The 23,076-nt window shown below is 42.4% G+C and overlaps 1 protein-coding gene across 3 annotated transcripts in view; it reads right to left on the bottom strand.

Annotated features, from left to right (window-relative positions):
- The window catches only part of LOC134358902 (catenin alpha-3-like), an 812,224-nt gene that overhangs the window by 524,909 nt on the left and 264,239 nt on the right, over positions 1-23,076 (bottom strand). For all 3 annotated transcript variants that reach the window (XM_063071542.1, XM_063071543.1, XM_063071544.1), the window contains one exon: positions 21,415-21,507. In XM_063071542.1, the coding sequence (XP_062927612.1) occupies positions 21,415-21,507 (93 nt within the window). The remainder of the gene's footprint in view (positions 1-21,414; positions 21,508-23,076) is intronic.

Genomic DNA, 23,076 nt, shown 5'->3' with positions numbered 1-23,076 from the left:
CAACCATTGAGCTATATTGTAAAAGAGAGTGGAGAGAGGAGCATGGGCGCTTTGATCTAATCCATAACCTGAGGGTAAAGGTCCAGAATACATTGATTTGAGGATACACTGATTTGGGGAAAGATATTACACCATCTTTCCCTCTGACCCACCACTGATGCCTGTACCTCATTTACTTAAGATCAATTTCCTGTCCAATTTCAGGGCAACCAACCTGTCAACTTTGCAATAAAACATTTAGTCTCACATCACTGAAGTACTGCACCATGGACATCACCAGTTTTATGATTCATGAGCAGCAAATTATTTTATTTACCAAGTCAGCTTAAAGGCATGAGTTGTCTTCATGAAAACTCCCTATAACATAGACCTGTATTCAATCTAAACAATACTACACATTTACTTAGTTATCAAATTCTTATTGAAACACTCTGGTTCCGTTGGCTGCGTAAGTGTAGGGAAGACAATCCCTGGCCCTACCAAACGTGTCAGATTGAGGTGCGAGCCCACCCCAAAACCCCCGTTTGTGTGGATGCTGCGTGATTCGTCACCCTGTCACAAATAAATGCCACAAAACAACAGACAGTATACCCCATACAATTAAAAGTTTTAACTTTTTAATTCTGAATTTGACTAAAGGGTTAGTAAAGAAAGAACAAAAAAAGAAAAGAGCCCATTTTAATGAAACAGTCTAATGTGCACAAGTTGGAGCTCACGGTTTCCCCTTCGCCGATCCTCCTTCGATCTTACCCCGGTTTTATCAAATCACAACCTCACTCCAGGTCAAATCCTACAACCTCTTCTCTCTGGCTTTTTCTCTCTTCATCTCCTTAACAAAAGCCCCAAGCCTAACCTTAGAGTCCCTCACCAGAGAAACCTCCCCTTAATAGAACACAGAACATAGAATAGTACAGCACAGTACAGGTCCTTCGGACCACAATGTTGTGCCAACCCTTAAACCCTGCCTCCCATGTAACCCCCCAACTTAAATTCCTCCATATACCTGTCCAGTACTCTCTTAAACTTCACTAGTGTATCTGCCTCCACCACTGACTCAGGCAGTGCATTCCACACACCAACCACTCTCTGAGTAAAAAAAATCCAGCCATCCTAATTCGATGGCATACAATTCTCCTATCCCCTATCTTCATCGGTAACTCAAACAAGCAGCTTGCACAGAGCAGCACAAAATGAAATACAGAACAGCATAACAGTGAAAAAAAATGAACCATGGCATTACATATGTATCAAATCCTGATTTTGCAAAGGCCTCGCTAGTCATGATTTAATTTGTAATTATTTAATAAGTAATGTTCTCAAATGTCTGAAGCCTTGACAGAACTCAAGCTACAGTAATTTAGTCAGCCCCTTTCTGTAAGGGATCAATAACATTGGGATCGATGCTCTCTATTAAGATTAACATGGTAACCTCAATGTACTGGTGAGCCACGTCCAAACTGATATGGCCAAGTATCTCTGCATCTGGTTTGTCAAAATAAGGCTGCCAATGACGAACTTCTGTCTATACTTCCCGCTGCCTCAGTGAAGCAACCAGCATAATCAAAGACACCATCCCACACCACATATTCTCTCTTCTCCCCTCTCTCATCCGGGAGAGGAAACAAAAGGCCTGATAGCCCGTACCATCAGGCTTAAGGACAGCTTCTAACCTACTAATATCAGACTTCTGAATGAATCTCTTGTACGATAAAATCGACTCTTGGCCTCACAATCTACCTTGTTATGATCTTGCACTTTTTCGTTTACCTGCGCTGCACTTTTTCGGTAGCATTTTACACTTTATTTTGCATTGTTATTTGTTTACTTTATTCTAGTTCAATGCACTGCATAATGCTTTGGTCTGCTTAAACAGTACGCAAGACCACACTTATTTTGGTACATGTGACGATAATAAACAAATACCAGTACTTCACATAATCCCACAACATGCATCTATGCTGCCAAAATAACCTTCACTCACAGTAGACAGTGTTCAACTTATTCAAAATTATTCATCCCCATCAATTGGAACATATTTAAAACATAATCTCAGTGGAATGGAATCACTGTGTCAGATATATTTTATCTCCAACAATCATCTATAACAGCAATGCAAGCATTTATCTCAGCATATCTCACCCATTTGTGACTAATATGTTGATAAACGTACTGAAGATGTTTAGGTAAGATTCTGATAAGTCCGCCAAAATATTTCACTGCTTAACCCACACAATCACAACAGGTACCTAAAAGCAAAGGCATTCAGTGGTGACACTTCCTTCGGGATCTATGATCAGTGACTGGCTTCTGACCCTGCTGGTCTGCAGATGTCTGTTGCATCTTGAGATTGTGGACAGTCAGAAAACCACAAAGCACCTGCATTTTAGAACAGTCCTTCTGAACAATTTCTATATCACTTAAGGCACCTCTCAGCCATGACAGACATTAATCACTTCCAATGTGCACAGACTTTTGAAGAAAGGAATGTTTGAAGCCAATTTAAAAAAAGCTCATGGAACCATTTGGGACTTTCTGACAAGATTGAGATCATGGGGACAGTTGCTTGTGTGGTCTGAGTGCAAGGTTTAAAAAGCGGTTGGGGTCTGTTGGATCTTTTTTTGAATATTCAGATCACAAAGGTTTTGGCTTAAGCAGATAGACCATTGTGGGAGTGAGACAGGGTTAGGATGGGGAAGCTTGAGGTTTTGACCAGCAAGGAGAGGTGGAGGCTAGGTTGAGATTTCTGTCTGCCTTCTATTTTTTGTCTATTATTACCTATCTGGAGTAGTGAGAATGGATCCTAGGTCACTGATGTGCTCCTCATGCAAGATGTGGAAATGTGAAACAAAAATGTTGAGGTTGTCTAGGGAGCTCAGGAAGAGGTTGTCCCATTGAGGCAGGGAAATGATGGTAGGGTGAAGACAGCATGGTTGGCAAGAGATGTGGAATATTGAGTCAAGTGGGAGAAATAAGCAGACTTAAAGTTCAGCATTACCAGGTAGCAAGGAAGGAGTTTAAGAGTGGACTGAGGAGGGCTAGAATGAGACGTGAGAAGGCCTTGGTGAGAAGGATTAAGAAAACCCCACGACATTCTATCCATACAGTATGTGAAGAACAAGAGGATAACTGGAGTGAGTGTAGGCTCAATCATGGATAAAGGGGGAATCATGAGCCTGGAGTTGAAGAGGTAGGGGAGGCCCTTAATGAATACTTTGCTTCAGTGTTCATCAGTGAGAGGAACCTCGACCAATGTGAGGCCACAGTAGAACAGGCTGATATGCTGAAACATGTCAACATTAAGAAAGAGGATGTGCTGGAACTTTTGAAATTGTTTGGATAGATAACTCTCCAGGGCCAGATAGGATATATCCCAAGTTACTAAGTGTTGAGGGAAGAGATTGGTTCTCCTTTAGCAAGGATCTTTGTATCCACATTGGCCACACGAGTAGTGCCAGAAGATTGGATGGTGGCAACTGTTATTCCTTTGTTCAAGAAAGGTAATAGGGATAATCCTGGGAATTATAGACCAGGGAGTCTTACTTTAGTGGACAGCAAACTATAGGAGAGGATTCTTGGAGACAGGATTTACAAGCATTTGGAGAAGTACAGTCTGAGTAGGGATAAGTCAAGCAACACACATCAAAGTTGCTGGTGAACACAGCAGGCCAGGCAGCATCTCTAGGAAGAGGTGCAGTCGACGTTTCAGGCCGAGACCCTTCGTCAGGACTAACTGAAGGAAGAGTGAATAAGGGATAAGTCAACATGGCTTTGTGAGGGACAGGTTGTGCCTCACGAGCCTGATGGAATTTTCACTTTCAAAGTGACTTTGTCACTTCCTCAAAGGCAGAGTAGTGGATGTGTTGTATGTGGAATTTGAAAGGTCTCCCATGGTATGCTCATTCAGAGAGTCAAGAGGCATTAGATCCATGGTAACTTATTTGCTTAGATGTAGACTTGATTTGCCCACAGAAGGCAGAGGGGAGAGGTAGATGGATCATGTTATGCCTGGAGGTCAGTGACCAGTGGTGTTCCACAGGGATCCGCTGTGGGACCCTGTCAGGTTGCTGGAGCAGGGATCCATCGTGGAAAATTCACCGGTACAATCTGGCAACAAACAGGTGAAAACACGGGACTGAAATACACGGAGCAATAAACAGAGAGGCAGATGATAGGTGGAGCACAATGAGACACAGGTGGCAGCAAAACAGGTAATAGTGAGAAACAGGTGAGAGACGGAGTACTCAGTAATACAGGGGCTGGAGTAGAGCAGGAACGGGGACAGGAGCACATGGCCATACAAAACCACAGACTGATGGCTAGGGGAAAACACACAAAAAGACAGAGTTCAACTGGAGATACTGACAGACCCTGCTCTTCGTGACTTTTATAAATGACTTGGAAGAAGAGTGGGCTAGTAAGCTTACAGGTGACATGAAGTTTGGTGGTGTTGTGGGTAGTTTAAAAGGTTGTTATGGGTTACAAAGGGACATTAGCAGGATGCCGAGCTGGACTGAAAAGTGGCAGGTGGAGTTTAGTAGTATAATAAACATGCACAAAAAGTGGAGTCCTTCACCTAGCTCACTAAGGTCCGCAACAACCTTCACCCATAGCCTAGCCACAATGCCGTGCTGAAATAATGGTTCCTTAGTTGGAGAACTTTGAGGTGCCAAACAGATATTACATGTTGAAATATTCTGTTTAAACTCAAATTTCATCCAAATTTGGACACTGCAGATATCAACTTTGAAGCCAATGTGTGTTGACTGGGCCTCTGCCTGATGCTGAGCCTTCCCAGTGAATGACAACTCACAGCTGGGATGATCTGTGATTAAACTGCTCCCAATGGAGCCGTTCACAGCGATCAATCTCTTTCAGCCGATGTGTCAAATCACAGGTAGTAACTACTGGTTGGTACACTGCTCTGCTCTGTACCTGCCAGTACCAGATTTTCCCCTTTTTTTGGTCCACTGCTCTCAAAGAATGTTCAAGGGTATTGGACAGGTGGCACTATAGCATCGTGCTCAACACAAGGCTCTACAGCAGCCAGCTGTAAGAGCGAGGTTCGAATCCCAGCCGTATGAAAGGAGTTTGTTCATTCTCCTCGAGACCGTGTGGGTCTCCTCCATGTGGTCTGGTTCCTAAGGAGATTGAAGCAAATAAGGCCCCCCCCCTCGACATCTTAGCTGCATTTTGCAGGAGCACCATTGATAGCATCCTGACAAGTTGCATCTCCATATGGTATGGGAGCAGTTGAGCATCAGTTTGGAAGTCCCTACAAAGGACTGAGGCAACAGCTGAGAGAACCATAGGGGTCTTCCTACCATCCATTGGGGACATTTATCAGGAGCGCTGTGTATGCAGAGCCCTTAGTATTATTAAGGATCCCATCCATCCATCCAGCATCCTCTTTGACTTCCTACAATCAGGCAAAAGACTAATCTGCATAAAAACAAGAACAGTCAGGATGGAAACAGTTTCTTCCCCCAGGCCAGCAGGCTTCTGAACTTCCTGCTGCATTGTATTCAAAGTGTCATTCAGTTAAGCTATTCTGTGCCTTACCATTTTTAATTTATACACTTTATTTTGTTTATTTATGTGTGGCCCATCTGTACATTTCATTCTTACTTTCATAAGCTATTGTGAAGGGGCTGGGGCTTCAGATTTCTGGATCATTGGGATCTCTTCTGGGGAAGGTATGACCTGTACATTTGAACTGGAGGGTGACAAGTGCCTTGCAGGTGAGTTTGCTAGAGCTGTTGGTGAGGGTTTAAAATAACTTGATAGGGGGTTGGGAACCAGAATGATAGGGGTGAGGATGGGGCAGTTGGTATACAACAAGAGTGTAGCGAGACGGTGAGGAAGGACAGGCTGAGGATAGGATAAAATTGCAGTCAGTGGGATGATTTGAATGATAATATGAGGCTAACATTGAAAAGGGTGATGAATACAAGACTGAAGGTGTTGTATTTGAATGCATGCAGTATACAGAATAAGGTACATGATTTTGAAGCACAGTTAAAGATCGGCAGGTATGGCATTGTGAGCATCACCGAGCTGTGGCTGCAGGAAGATCATAATTGGGAGCTTAACATCCAAGAATACACATTGCATTGGAAAGACAGGCAAGTAGCCAGAGTGGGTGGTATGGCCCTGTGGGTAAAAAATGAAATCCAATCCTTAGAAAGAGGAGGCATGGGATCGGAAGATGTAGAATTCTTGCGGGTGGAGTCAAGAAACTGCAAGGGTAAATTGAGCCCGATGGGGGTTATATACAGGTCTTCCAACAGTAGCAAGACTGTGGTATAGAAATTACAACAAGAGATAGGGAAAAAATTGTAAAAGAGGGCAAAGTTGTGATAATCAATGGGGGGCTTAAGGTAAAGGAACACATGGAGGTAGTGATCATAAATTGGTAGAATTCACCCTGCGGTTTAATAGAGAGAAGATAAAGTCAGATGTATCAGTATTACAGTGGACTAAAGGGAATTACAGAGGCATGAGAAAGAAGCTGGTGAAGGTTGATTACAAGGGAACACTAGCAGGGATGATGGCAGAACAGCCATGGCTGGAGTTTCTTGAGGCAACTTAGAAGGTGCGGGATAGGTGAGGAAGCAGTCTGAAAGGAGGATAATGCAACTATGACTGACTAGGGAAGTCAAAGTCAGCATAAAAGCAATAGAGAGGGCATATAATATAGCAAAAAATAACAGGAAGTTGGAGGTTTGGGAAGTTAAAAAAAAACAATTGAAGACAATTAGAAAAGCCACAAGGAGAGAAAAGATGAAATATGGAGCCAAGCTCACCAAGGGAGGATACCGAAAGCTTTATCAAAGTTATAAAGAGTAAAAGAGAGGGATATCAATCTGCTAGAAAATGACACTAAAGAGGTAGTAATTGGGATGGACAAACTTAATAAGAATTGTGTGGTCAGTCTTCACTGTGGAAGACACAACCAGTATGCCAGAAAGTTGAGAGTGTCAGAGGGCAGAAATGAGTGTAGCTGCTATTACTAAGGAGAAGGTACTGGAAAGCTGAAAGGACTGAAGGTAGTTAAGTCACCTGGACCAAATGGACTATACCCCAGGGATCAGAATGAAGTAGCTGAAGAGATTGTGGAGGCATTATTAATGATCTTTCAAGAATCACTAGACTCTGAAGTAGTTCCAAAGGACTGGAAAATAGCAAATGTCACTCTACTCTTTAAGAAGGGAGGGAGCAGAAGAAAGAAAATTATAGGCCAGTTAGCCTGACTTTAATTGTTGGGATAATGTTGGAGTCCATTATTAAGGATGAGTTTTTGGGGTATTTTGAGAACACCTGATAAAAAATAGGGAAAGGTCAGCATGGTTTCATTAAGAGGAAATCTTGCCTGACTAACCTGTTGGAATTCTTGGAGGAAATGGCAGTCTTGGAGGAATAGACAAGGGAGAGCTAGTGGCTGTTGTATACTTGGATTTTCAGAGTACCTTTGACAAGGTGCCACATGTGAGGCGATTCATGCAAGATGGTGCCGCGCTAGTGGTAGCTTGTTGCAGTAGCACCTGTGTTTTGCCATTTTTCATATTATTTTATGTTAATTTTATATTTTCTTGAGTGTCATTCTGGATTATCATGTGCTAGGACCATTTGCGATGGCTACCTTGCGTTTGGAGTAAAGGTTGAGTTTATTCCAGAGACCGGCTGATGGAACTATGCAAACCGATGCAACCACTCGAGTGTGGCCTGAGATCCCTCGGGAGCCTGGGAGGAGACACCAAGGCTGCAGGGCTGGAGCGAAGGTTAAAGCTAAGAGGAGGAAATATAAACCTTCTATCCCTGCAATCATCATGGGAAACATGAGATCCTTGAGAAATAAGATGGACAAGCTTGGTGCACTGATTAGGACCCAGAGGGAATACCAGGAGTGGAGTGTTTTTGTGTTTTTGAGATCTGGCTACACACACATTTCCTGGACCATAGTGCTACCATACCCGGCTGCAGGAACGTCTGAGTGGACAGAGACGTATATTATTATTCTGTACTTGATTATTAGTTAAGTCTGCACACTGCTAAGTGTGTTTCTAAATGTTGCTGCTGTAATGAAAGAGTTTACCATTCGGGATCAATAAAATAATAATAATTATTATTACTAAGATGAAAGCCCACTGTATTACAGGAGAGGTACTAGCATGGATAGAAGATTGTCTGACTGGCAGGAGGCAAAGAGTGGGAATAAAGGGGGTATATTTTCTGGTTGGCTGCCAGTGACTAGCGGTGTTCGGCATGGGTTGGTATTTGGACAGCTTCTTTTCACATTATATGTCAATGATTTGGATGATGGAATTGATGGCTTTGGGGTTAAGTTTGCAGACAATATGAAGATAGATGGAGAGACTGGTAGTGTTGAGGAAGCAGGGAGTCTGCGGAAGAAAGTAGAGAGATTAGGAGAATGGGCAAAGAAGTGGCAGATGGATTAGTGTCGGGAAGTATATGGTCATGCACTTTGGTAGAAGGAATAAAAGTGTAGACTATTTTCTAAATGGGGAGAAAATTCAAAAAATCAGAGGTGTAAAGGGACTTGGATTCCCTGGAACTTAACTCGCAGGTTGAGTTGGTGGTAAGGAAGGCAAATGCATTTCATTTCAAGAAGACTAGAATATAAGAGCAAGAATGTAATGCTGAGGCTTTATAAGTCATTGATCAAACCACATTTGGAGTATGGAGAGCAGTTTTGGGTCCATTAACTAAGAGAAGATGTGATGGCATTCGAAAAGTTCCAGAGCAGGTTCACAAGAATGATTCTGGGAATAAAAGGGTTAATGTATGAAGAGTGTTAGATGGCTTTGGGCTTGAACTCACTGGAGTTTAGAAGAATGGGGAAGATCTCATTGAAACCTATCGAATACTAAAAGACCAGGATAGAGTGGATTTGGAGAGGATGTTTCTTATAGTGGATGAATGCAGGACAAGTTGGCACAGCCTCAGAATAGAGGAACATCCATTTAAATAGACAATAGACAATAGACAATACATGCAGGAGTAGGCCATTTGGCCCTTCAAGCCAGCACCGCCATTCACTGTGATCATGGCTAGTCATTCACAATCAGTACCCCGTTCCTGCCTTTTCCCCATATCCCTTGACTCCACTATCATTAAGAGCTCTATCTAACTCTTTCTTGAAAGCATCCAGAGAATTGGCCTCCACTGCCTTCTGAGGCAGAGCATTCCACAGATCCACAACTCTCTGGGTGAAAAAGTTTTTCCTCAACTCCGTTCTAAATGGCCTACCCCTTATTCTCAAACTGTGGCCTCTTGTTCTGGACTCCCCTAACATCGGGAGCATGTTTCCTGCCTCTAGCATGTCCAGTCCCTTAATAATCTTATATGTTTCAATCAGATCCCCTCTCATTCTTCTAAATTCCAGTGTATACAAGCCCAGTTGCTTCAATCTTTCAACATATGACAGTCCCATTATCCCGGGAATTAACCTCATGAATCTGCGTTGCACTCCCTCAATAGCAAGAGTGTCCTTCCTCAAATTTGGAGGCCAAAACTGTACACAATACTCCAGGTGTGGTCTCACCAGCATCCTGTACAACTGCAGAAGGACCTCTTTGCTCTTGTACTCAATTCCCCTTGTTATGAAGGCCAGCATGCCATTAGCTTTCTTCACTGCCTGCTGTACCTGCATGCTTACTTTCAGTGACTGAAGAACAAGGACACCTAGATCTCGTTGTACTTCCCTTTTTCCTAACTTGACACCATTCAGATAGTAATCAGCCTTCCTGTTCTTGCCACCAAAGTGGATAACCTCACATTTATCCACATTAAACTGCATCTGCCATGTATCTGTCCACTCACCCAACCAGTTCAAGTCATCCTGCATTATCATAACATCCTCCTCACATTTCACACTGCCACCCAGCTTTGTGTCATCCACAAATTTACTAATGTTACTTTTAATCTCTTCATCTAAATCATTAATGTATATTGTAAACAGCTGCAGTCCCAGCACCGAGCCTTGCGGTACCCCACTAGTCACTGCCTGCCATTCAGAAAGGGACCCATTAATCCCTATTCTTTGTTTCCTGTCTGCCAACCGATTTTCTATCCATGTCAGTACCCTACCCCCAATACCATGTGCTCTAATTTTGCCCACTAATCTCTTATGTGGGACCTTATCAAAGGCTTTCTGAAAGTCCAGGTACACTACATCCACTGGCTCTCCACTGTCCATTTTCATAGTTACATCCTCAAAAAATTCCAGAAGATTAGTCAAGCATGATTTCCCCTTCGTAGAACTGAAGTGAGGAGGTATTTCTTTAGCCAGTGGGTCATGAATCTGTGGAACTCATTGCCATAGATGGCTCTGGAGGCCTAGACTTTGAGTATACTTAAAGTGGAGGGTGATACGTTCTTGATAGTCAGGGCATCAAGGGTTATGGGGAGAAGACAGGAAAATAGGGTTGAGAGGAATAGTAAATCAGCCATGATGGAATGGCGGAGCAGACATGATGAGCTGAGTGGTCTAATTCTCGTCCTATGTCTTATACTCATGTCCTTTGTAGTAAATTTACTTTAAATTTTGAACGTTGAGCATTAGGTATTCTTTGTCTCTGTGTGTCCCTAACATAGCTTTCCTGACTCCAACAAACAGTGTTCCATTAAATGCTATTATTATTATTATTATACCTGGCAACATCAGTTATATGCCTTTTCATCGTGCGAAGTTGCTACAGTTGTGTAATCCACAAGCTTACATTTGTAGCCAGAACACAGAAACAACATGTGCATTTGCATGCAGAATGATTGTTTTTTCTATACTTGTCAGACTTATTATCAAAAGCAAGGAACTATTACCTCCTGTGGAATTTAAATTTTTTCCTGTAGGTCCAAGGTGTTTCTTTACCCTTGGCTTGGTTTTTTTTTCCTTTTACCCCAGGAGATTTATGTAGCACACTCACACTCCATCCTATAACTTTCTGCTGCAGAACAAATCTCATCGTTTTCTCTGAGGGCAGCTTAGTTTCTCAAAGCAATCATTCTTGCACCCTTGAGATTTCAGTGCCAACACAAGCCTCTGCATTTTGCTTCCAGCATAATTACATGTAGCTCACAACCTTCAGTGAGGCTTCGCATTACTGTTCCGTATTGATCAGCTTCTGACCACCTCCTGTTAAATTTCTATCTCATGAAGGAGGTTGGCAGGGTTGAGAAATTTCCTATATCACAGATATTATTTTGAAATTAGCCTCATTTTTGGCTCAGTCAGTTCAAGTGGAATAAATGTCAAGCCTTTCTACCCCGTATCAAGGGGTTCTATTCCGACTTGTTCAGCTGTTTACTCCAGCTGCATAACCAGCAGCTTAAACAGTCCTTCCAGCTGAAGCAACAATCCATTCCCAGTTCTTCAAACTCTCTGCACTGCATTCACCACTTACAATGTGGCAGCACTACAGGGGCAGCATTGACAGCATCCTGACAGGCTGTATCACCACCTGGTTTGGGAACTGCATCAACCTTGATTGCTGGGCATTGCAGAGGGTGGATGTGAACTTCCCTCCACTGAGGACATTTTAGGGACACCAGTCAGCCCAACCATAAACTGCTTCAGCTGCTTCCATCTGACAAACAGTACCGCAACATTAAAGCCGGGACCAACAGGCTACGGGACAGCTTCTTTCTACAAGTCATTAGACTTTTAAATTCATATGTCTGTACATTGCGACAGAGTCATAACACAAAGATTTTTATTCCCTCATGTTGTGGGACGCATGCATGATTTAAATAAATTCAAATTCAAATAATGAATCCAATAGTTCCACGTAATTTAATTTTTTTCTCTACTGTCTCTCATTGCTAAAGCTTACTACAACAATCAGCTGTCATAAATACTGTATTCCCTCCCTTTGCTCCATCACTTCTCCTCTCTGAATTAATGCATTTGTTTTCTTGTTCTTTCTGGTTCAGACCTACATTGACTATAGAACACTACAGCACAGTACAGGTCCTTCAGCTTGCAGTATTGTGCTGACCTTCTAACCTACTCTAATATCAATCCAATTCTTCCCTCCACAGAGCTCTCCTTTCTTCGGTCACCCATGTACTTATCTAAGAGTTTCTTAAATGTCCCCAATGTATCCACCTCGACTGCCATCCCTGGCAGTTTGCTCCCCCCACTCCCCACTCTCGCTTCCTTCCAATCACCTTGAAATGATGCCCTCGTACTATCCACAAATGAAAAAAAACTCTCTGGTTGTCACTCGATCCATGCCTTTTATTATCTTATCTATCAAGTCATCTCTCATCCTCTTTTGCTGCAGAGAGAAGAGCCCAGCTCCTTCATAAGACATGCTGTCTAAATCAGGCAGCATCCTGGTAAATCTCCTCTGCAAAGATATAGGGTTATTGAAACATTAATTATTCCTCGCTCAACAAATGCTGCCTGACTGTTGAGTTCTCCTGCTTTTGTATGGAATATCTTACACTCTTCCATCACTTTGAGAGACTGCAGTAGTGGTAGAGCAGTTCCTGAAGCCACCACATATACAGATAACATCTTTAATAACTGTCAACTAACATGACCACCTCTGAGAAATTCACCGAGACACTGCAGGAACTGCTTCAAACAGCACATTCACTTGCATTTACCATCTATTGATTCCTCTTTAATTAAAAGCCTAGTCGAGATTTGTTACAAAAGACAAATTGACTTACACCTGAATTAAAATAAATTAACTGTATTAAGCTGAGATGACAAGTCTTTGCACGTAGCCACAAGAGATTCTGCAGATGCCCGAGCAACACGCACACAAAATGCTGGAGGAACTCAATCTTTCAGGCGGTATCTATGAAGGGGAATAAACATTTGACAGTTTGGGATGAGACCCTGCATCAGCGTTGCTATTTTGCACACTGCTTTGCTATGCTGCTTCACATACAAAATTTCCCAAGAACTCTCCGGATCAACATAAATAAATAAATCCATTTGTATGCTGTCTTTGACCACTGCAACAGTATTTCCGAGGTCAGCTCATCGAGTCTATAGTCGGTGACATAGTGCACTGAAATGCAAGTATGGAAAATCCTCTCTTTTTACCTGAACAGCTGAGTGTCTCCAGCACTTTCTGTTTTCATTTCACATTTCGATATGCATTTTAAAAATTTACATAGAAATCCGTATCCCACAGCATACAGTATATTTCAATTAAATACAGCAGCTTCACACTAAATAAGCAACAGCAAATCTGCTGTAAATATTTTACATGTTGAGGCAACATTTATGGAGTGAGAAGCACAGCTAACATTAAAGTTACTGAATTTTCAATAGTGTTTTCAGCACTTGCTTTTACTATTTGCAGTTTTTCTATTTTTCGTATTTTGATAAAGCCTGATCCATAAAAGTTCAGCAGAGAAGCTATCATATAGCTGGACAATTGCCTACTCTACACTACACTGATTCATTTTGTAGAGTCATACAATCACAGAGCATTACAGAACAGAAACAGGCCCTTCGGCCCGTCTAGTCTGTGCCGAACTATAAACCTGCCCAGTCACATTATTGAAACCAATTCTGCATCTACCACTTTCACTGGCAGCTTGTTCTACACTCTCACCACTCTGAGTAAGGAAGATCTCCTCATGTTCCCCTTAAATATTTCACCTTTCACCCTTAACACATGATCTCCAGTTTTAGCCTCATCCAACCTCAGTGGAAAAGGCCTACTTGCATTTACCCTAGCTGTACCTCTCATCATTTTGTATACCTCCACCAAATCTCCCCTCGTTCTCCTATGCTCCTGGGAATACCTGTTAAGTCCTAACCTATTCAACCTTTCCTTATAACTTATTTCCTCAAGTTCCAGCAACATCCTCGTAAATTTTCTCTGTACTCTTTCAATCTTATTGATATCATTCCTGTAGGTAGGTGGTCAGAACTGTACACAATACTCCAAAGTAGGCCTTACCAACGTCGACATAACGTCCCAACTCCAGTACTCAATACTTTGATTTATGAATGACAATGTGCCAAAAGCTCTCTTTACAACTCTATCTACCCATGATGCCACTTTCAAGGAATTATGGATCTGTATTCTCAGATCCCTCTGATCTATTTTGCTCCTCAGTGTCTTAAATATTCACGATGTAAACTCCACCCTGGTGCGTCCTCCCAAAGAGCAACAGCTCACTCTTAGAACATAGAACATAGAACAGTGCAGCAGAGGAATAGATCGTTTGGCTTACTATGTTGTGCTGAACCAGCCAAAAAGCAAATCTACAAATCTAAAACACCTAGTACTAATCCCTCCTACCTACACAATGTTCATATACTTCCATCTTCTTTACATCCATGTGCCTAACCAAACGTCTTTTAAGAGCCTCTAATGTATTTGCCTTTGCCTCTGTCACCATACCAGACAGCACATTCCAGGCATCCACCACTCTCTGAGTAAAAAATTTACTCCTCACATCCCCCCCTCACCTTCAGTGCATGCCCTCTGGTATTAGACATTTCAATCCTGGGAAACAGATACATCCTCTCTACTCTATCTATGCCTCTCATAATCTTTTAACCCTCTATCAGATCTCCCCTCAGCCTCCGGTGCTCCAGAGAAGACAACTCAAGTTTATCTCGCCTCTCATGTGCACATACTCTAAACCAGGCAGCATACTGCACCCTCTCCAAAGCCTCAACATCCTTCCTATAGTGGGGCGACCAGAAATGCATTCTTGTCTGCATTAAATTCCATTTGCCATTTTTCAGCCCACTTTCATCCTTGAATAGAAGCCTAACTACCTCATCAGCATACTCTGTATTTGGTACATTTACTACTCGTGTTTCATACTGTTTTCCCTGTGGCTTGATTAACAACAGACATCCTCAGAATAGCACGGAAGTGCTTTTGCTGTATTCTGTATAACTTGTTTGTGTTTTGTTTTCCCGTCCCTTTGTACCTCCGATTTTCTCCCTGTATAGAAAATAGCCTCTATTCCTTCCACCAAAGTACATGACCATACATTTCCCTACACTAGATTCCTTCTGCCACTCCTTTGCCCATTCTCCCAATGTGTCTAACTCCTTCTGCAAACTCTCTGCTTCCTCAGTTCTCTCTGCGCCTCCACCTAGCTTCATATTGTTTGCAGACTTATCCACAAAGCCATCAATTCCATCATCCAATCCATTGACACATCGTGTGAAAAGAAGGCCCTTTTGTTTCCGCTCTTTGCCACCTGCCAGTCAGCCAATCTTCTATCCGTAATAGTATGTTTCCTGTGACACCATAGGCTCTAATCTTGTTAAGCACCTTGTAAAAGGCCTTCTGAAAATCCACGTAAGCAATATCTACTGACTCTCCTTTGTCTATCCTGCCTGTTACTTCCTTAAAGAATTCCAACAAATTTTTCATGCAATATTTCCCTTTAAGAATACTATGCTGACTTTGGCCAAATTTATCATATATGCATGTACAGTATGCTAATGACGATCAACTTAAACAGGAGGGGGATTGGATGTGAATGGTGATTATGGAGATCAGAATGCATCCATATGCCTGATGCTACACAGCATGTCCTAGACACCAGCATAGTGAGACGTGTGCAGATTGGGTTGGTGGAGCGGGTATTACAGGGAGATGCATCAGTCAGGAATGGGCTGGGGAGGCAGGGAGGGGGAGGGACGGGTAAAGTGAGGACTAATTCCTCGTTCAATTTCTTTGGCTCTTCAACTCTCTTTCTTCCTAGACTCATAGAGTTATGGAACACTATGGCACAGAAGATGATCCTTTGGCCCAATTAGTCCATGCTATTAATCTGCCTAGTCCTATCGATCTGCACTCAGATCATAGCCCTCCTCACTTCTCCCATCTATGTACTTCTTCAAACTTCTTTTAAATTTTGAAATCAAACCTGTATCTACCACTTCCACTGTCAGCTCTTATCACACTCTCACCATCCTCTGAGTGAAGAAGTTCCCACTCAGATTCCACTTAAACATTTCACATTTCACCCATAACCCACGACCTCTAGTTCTAGAAGCATGCAACCTCATTGGACAAAGCCTATTTGTATTTACCCTATCTATACCTTTCATAATTTTGAATACATAGATCAAATCCCTCCCCCTCATTCTCCCCCTCTCCAGGGAATGGGTGCCATGGTAGCCTAGCAGTTAGAGTGACGCTATCACAGCTCAGGGCCTACTGTAGTTCAGAGTTCAATTCCAGTGCTGTTCTGTAAGGAGTCTCTTTCTGTATGCCCTCCCCATGAAATATATGGGTTTTCCCCAGGTGCTCCGGTTTCCTCCCACAGTCCAAAATGTACCGGGAAGGTTAACTGGTAAGTTGTCCTGTGATTAGATTAGGGTTAATCGGGGTTGTGGAGTTTCTGGGGTGGCATGGCTCAAAGGGTCAGAAGGGCCTTCTCCATGTTGTATCACTAAATAAATATAAATTAAATAAATAAAGTGCTCAACTATTCAACCTTTCCCATAATGCAGATCTTCAAATCCTGTCAACATCCTTGTACACTTCACTCTTTTCATCTTGTTGATCACTTTCCTCTAGGTTGTTGTTCACAACTGCACACATTTACTCCAAATCAGGCCTCAGCACCATCATATACAACATAACATCCCATCTTCTGTACTCAATACTCAAGACTTTTTTTCAAGAAACCCATTTCTGACAAAGCCTTTGGTCATTTAATTTATCCCCTCAGTCAAATTTTGCTTGATGAAACTCCTGTAAGGCGACTTGGAATATTTTACAATGATAAAGCTGCCACATGAATGAGAGTTATGCAGAAATGATTCACAATGATGTTGCTGGGACAGGAGGGTTTTATTTATAAGGAGAGACTGGGTTGGCTCAGACTCTTTCCCTCGAGCGAAGGAGGTTGAGGGATGACCTTATAAAGGTTTATAAGATCACAAGGAGCATAGATTAGGATGAATTGTCACAGTCTTTTTTATTATTTTTATTGAGCTACAGCATGGAATGGACCCTTTGATCCCCAACAATCCACCGATTTAATGCTAGCCATAATTTTACTATGACCATTTAACCTAACCAACCTACCAACCAGTAGGTATTTGGACTGTGGAGGAAACTCACACGGTCACGGGGAGAAAGTACAAACTCCTTACAGGTAGCATTGGGAATTGAACCTGGGTCGTCTGTAGTTGTGCTAGCCACTACACTACCCCACAGTGGGGAGTGCAAAACCAGAGGGTAGAGGTTTAGAATGAGGAGGGAAAGATCTAAAGGGAAACTTTCACACAAAGGGTGGTGGGTATATGGAATGAGCTGCCTTAGGAAATAGTGGAAGGTGGTAAAATTACAATATTTAAAACACAGTTGGACAGATGCAGGAATCGCCACGGTAACATGGCGCTATCACAGCTTGTGGCATTCGGAGTTCAATTCTGGTGCCATCTGTAAGGAGTTATAAGTTCTCCCCATGAACCACGTGGGTTTCCTCCGAGTGCTCTGGTTTCCTCCAACAATCCAAAGACGTACCGGTTAGTAGGTTGATTGGTCATTGTCAATTGTCCTGTGATTGGGTGAATGTTAAATGAGTGGATTGCTGGGCGATGCAGCTTGTTGGGCCATAAAGATCTACTCCATGCTGTAACTCTCTATTTATTGAGAAGAGCGTGGCCAAATGCAGGCAAATAGCACTATCACAGATCAGAGTGGACTAGTTTGTCCAAAGGGCCTGTTTCCAAGCTGTAAAATTCCATGACCCAATAACTCTAGTTGTCATCACCTCATTGTCATCGATGTTTGTAGGATAAACACCGAATACAAGAAAAAATACAGATAGAGCACAAGAGATAAAGATTTTAGGTGTTACTGTGCAGATTTATGGCCAACATGGAGGTGCAAGAGATTAAAATGGTGGGATTTGGGCTGAATTAATAGCACTATTCTGTTTTAGTTACAGATAGAGTAAGTCTCCATTTAATTGGAACTCTGAAGACAGTTTTATCTCCTTACATGGTGGTCTTGGAGGATGTTCATTGGAGAGCCATAAAGATTGTCAGATTAATGAGGTTTAAGGATTTTGGATAAATTTATGTTGCACTGGCAGAAATCTTTGGATAACCTGCTAGAAGTCTACAAAATAATTGAAGAAATGAATAGTATCACAGCAGAGGTATTTTTGCAGTTTAACAGTGTGAGAGGTACTAGATAACATGAAACACTAAAACTGATTGTATAGATTTTGCTAACACTTGTAACGATCAGCTTTATTTTGTCACGTGTACATCAAAACCTCGAAACATACAATTCAATGCATCGTTTGCATCAAATCAAATCAGTGAGAATTGTGCTGAGCAGCCCACTAGTTCTACCAAGCTTCTGGTACCATTAGCGTGCCTGCTACTCACTAACCCTAACTGTAAGTCTTTGGAACGTGGGTGAAAACTGGAGCACCCGGAAGAAACCCACGCTGTCACAGGGAGAACGTGCTAACACCTTACAGACAGCAGTGGGAATCGAACCCTAATCTTACTGCTGGCATTGTAAAGCATTGTGCTAACTGTGACACTACTGTGCAGACCTATAGAATGTACAACGAAGAAGGTTATCTAAGATTACAATGGGATCTTAATCAACTAGGCTAGTGAGCTGAGGAATGGCTGGTGAGTTTAATTCAGATCAGGGTGAAGTGTTGCATTTTGGTATACAGCTAGCACAGTGAATGGTGGGGGTCTGGGGAGTGTTGTAGAACAGTGGGTACATGGTTCTTTGAAAATGGCAACACAGATTGTTAGGGTGGGGAAAGAAGGCATTTGGCATGCTTGCCTTCCCCAGCCAGGATATTTTCAGTACAGGTCTTGGGATGTTATGTAACAGTTTAAACACAAAAGATTAAAGATTAACTAATCATTTTCGCATCGAAACATACAGTGTCAAATCAAATCAGCAACGATTCTGCTAAGCAACCCACAAGTGTCACTGTGCTTCCAGTGTCAACAAAGCATGCCCATAACACACTAACCCTTGACTGTGGGAGGAAACCAGAGCACCCGGAGGAAATCTACGCAACCTCGGGGAGAACAGACAAACTCCTTACGGACAGCAGTGGGAATCGAACCCTGATCTTAGCTGGTGCAGTAAAGTGATTGCATTAACTGCTATGCCATGATGCAGTTGTACAAGACATTAGTAAGTCTACAATAGATAATACATACTGTCCTTGTTGCTGTGCTGTATGTAGGATGTCATTAAACCAGAAAGGGTGCAGAGCAGAATTAAGTGGAATTTACTGGGCCCAGTTGTTATGAGTGATAAGGAGAGGCTAGGTAGGCTAGGAACTTTTTCCCTGAAGGGATCTTATGGAGGTTTATAAAATCATGAGGGCTTTGCTTGTTTCGGCAGCTGGGGTGAGGTCGAAGATGCTCAGCAGAGGATGGCACTCGGGAGGCTGTATCAGAGGGTCTGGTCGGAAGCTCGAAGCTTTCGGATGGACGGACTCGGTGTTGGCTGTGGTCGGGTGCTTCCAATGCATCGGCAGTTGTTGGTGCCTGGAGGTTTACGGCAGGGAGTTTCTCCCTTTTGCTGCCTGCTATCGGCGACTCGGGAGCCGATCGGGACTTAAGACCTTTTTTTTACCGTGCCCATGGTCTGCTCTTCATCAAATTATGGTATTGCTTTGCACTGCTGTAACTATATGTTATAATTATGTGGTTCTGTCAGTGTTAGTCTTTGGGTTGTCCTGATTTTCTGTGATATCACTCTGGAGGAACATTGTATCATTTCTTAATGCACGTATGCATTTCTAAATGACGATAAACGAGGACTGAGTGTTCTCATAATCTAATCTAATCTAATCTAATCACAGTCCTTTCCTCAGGGAAGTACAAAACCAAAGGACATAGATTTAGCTGAGAGGGGAAAGGTTTAAAAGGGACCTGAGGGTCAACTTCATTGCACAAAAGATGGTGAGTAGAATGAGCTGCCAGAGGAAATGGTAGAGGTGGATACAATTGTAACACCTGAACAGGTACATGAACAGAAAAGGTTTAGAGCAGGCATTCCCAACCTGGGGTCCACAGACCCCTCGGTTAATGGCAGGGGTGCCTGGCATAAAAAAGGTTCAGAACCGAACCTCTGGTTTAGAGGGATATGGGCCAAATGCTGGCAAATGGGACAAGTTCAGCTAGGCAGCTTGGTTGACGAGGATGATCTGGGCTGAAGGGCCTGTGTTCATACTATATAGTTCTATGATTGCACGAGGTTAATCTATGTACATCTGACAGCAGATGGGTTCATTCTCAGGGGTCATTTTTACCAGAGAGTAATTAAACTCTGGGATGCATCAATGCTGTTTTGACGTGTTGACTCATTTCAAGGGGAAGCTGGTCTGGTTCCGAATGTAAATGAGTTTTCTTAGCCATTTTCCTCATATTAGATCCCTTTCACTGGGTTTCAATAAGTCAAAATGCCTGCGACTACATCATCAAAACGAGAACTTATTAAAACTCAAATATAGCTTTCGACCTTTAGTCCTAACAAAAGAGCAAACAGAATTGCCCCATATTACCTACTGGGGTCTATGTAGCCAGGGCATCAAAGGGTATGGGGAGAAGGTAGGGGAGTGGGGATGGCTGGAAGAATTGGATCAGCCCGTGATTGAATGGTGGAGCAGACTCGATGGGCCGAGTGGCCCAGTTCTGCTCCTATATCTTATGGTCTTGTGTACCTCCTGGCATTGCTCTAAGTTCAGCAGAGAGGAGGGAGATATATTCTCTGCAGAAGTAAGTGGCCTCAGCTGGATCTACAGTAGAAGCATGGAGAGAGAATAAAACCGGACAGATCTCACTGATGATTGGTGACCGCTGACTGTGGGTGGCCGATGATGAGATCTAGATCAAGTTCACCTGTAATCTTCCTTGTCTGATAGCCTATCTATTGCCCACACTTATGTGCACTCAATCAGTGTTTGAAATCCAATCAGCCTTCTAGGATCATGGGGTTCAGAGCATGGAAACTGCCATCTTTCACTGCCCAGATAAAATGGGAAAGAGCCAGTTGCACCAATGAAAGAGCGAAAGGTTCTCCATCAGTATTGGTCAAGAATGTCCCCACATTCAACATTGCTGAGGACAAGAAAATAACTATTAGACCACTACCTCACTGTTGTTTGTGATGATTGCATGAATTACTGCCTATACCTGACAACAGTTCAGAAATTCAGAGGATAGAAATGTGCCTCGTTCCATGCAAGTTCTTCAGGCTGCAATGTGACAAATGAGCAATAACCTTGAAAAAGACGATAATGAAGAACTACAGTAGAATGTAACAAGAGTACAGGATGAAATTGGAGAAGGTAGATTGTAAGATGACCTAATCATTGCTGGTCTTAGTTGCTTCTTTTGAAGATTTTTCAGCTTCCATGAATAACGTTCAGATACTGCATGTTCCCTACCTGTGGACACAGGGTCTCGATGCGCTGTTCTGCCATTTGAATAATATTGATTCCTCCTTTGTTGGTTGACATTGAGCAAGCAAGGTTAGCCACCTGCAAAATCAAAAGAGGCAAGTCACCCAGCCAATCTCACAAAACAGCCATTGGCATAAATATTTAACATATTACATATTTTAAGGGTTTAACTGATTAGAATTCTACTCAAATACTAATACGTGTATGTAAATCAGTCTATCCCAAGCTTGCTAAAACATAATGCCACATTTATATTATATAGTATTTACATTCAGAATTATCCAAGGGAGCCTCAGGGTTACTGGGCCATTTTTAGTCTGACCTGACTAAACTATTAAAGCAAGACACAAATGTTCTCCCTGCAACCAGAGGTAACCTTGAAGAGAGAAATATTTTAACTCCTGGCTAAAGAGAGAAATTTACCATGTCTCACCTTCCTGATGGCTATGTTCTCCACATATCACCACTTTCCTGACAGGTGAATAATCTCCCTAACTGATCACTGATCTCTGTATTGATACCGACCCAGGAATGGCCCATCTCTCAAGCCCTGGGAACCTTGAAGCAAAAGTGTGCTGAACTAAAGCTAGTTTGAAAAGCTGCTTGGATCTGCACTCATAGATCAAGTCAGTGCAACCACAGCTTTAATGTTCAGCAGTATATGAACCCGAACCTCTCATCTCCAACCCACATCCTCCCTTCATTCCCTCATTCTTTCTAATTCCCTCTCTGTGTTTTTCACACTTCCTCGGACTGTTCATAAATTTTCACTGCTGCAAACTTTCTGAATCCAATATATCACAGTCTGGTCGTGGCGTTTTGTCAGTAATTCAGGAGCCATGAATTTCAATTACACTACGGCAGTCTGAGAATTCTGTTTGAACAAAAATCTGCAAACAAAATGCAGCGATTAATAAAAGTGACAATGATGGCATTAGAATCCAATAACATTTAGGGAAAGAAAATTTGTCTCCTCTGACCTAAGTGTTACATCAATACCAATCAAGGTCCATGGATCAAGGATCAACATTATTCACCATATACAATTACATGTATTGGGAATTTGCTGTGGTGTGCTGGTGTGACATGCAACATTCAAGAATTATAAAGAATTATATAAAGTATAAAGTTGAAGTTAAAATACAAATATGGAATAAATACATCAATGCCAGCATATGCCTACAAAGTAAACAGCATCATAAAGAAATGGTTTAAAATGTTTACAGTGCAGTGACGAATGTAATTGATAACTAACTGCTCACTGGAATGGCCCTAGCCAAGTGCTAGCCTTGCATTTGATATACCTCCTGAGAAGGAATTTTAAAAAGTATTCAACACCATATGTGCTGCACATATGAATTGCTAAGGTCCTGCTTCTACTCCTTCCTTCATTTTTCCGCGGTACAAGGGTGTGACGATTCAGGCCTGCATTTAGTCCCCATCCCTGGAGAAGATGATCTATGACGTCAGGGTGTTGAAGATGCAGCCACAGTGCTGGAATGTAGGGAAATGTGAGATTCTGATTGAGCAACGATGAATGAGTTATTTCCTGCCATGGTAGCATTTGGTGGCCAAGTCATTGGGTAGACTTAGAGCAGAGGTTGATAGGTTCTTGATTAGTAAGGGTGTCAAAGGTTATGGAGAGAA

Source organism: Mobula hypostoma, chromosome 19 (genome assembly GCF_963921235.1).
Source record: "Mobula hypostoma chromosome 19, sMobHyp1.1, whole genome shotgun sequence".
Classification (NCBI taxonomy): Eukaryota; Metazoa; Chordata; class Chondrichthyes; order Myliobatiformes; family Myliobatidae; genus Mobula; species Mobula hypostoma.
The sequence above is the reverse complement of the archived record's forward strand: the minus strand, read 5'-3'. Positions and strand labels throughout refer to the sequence as shown.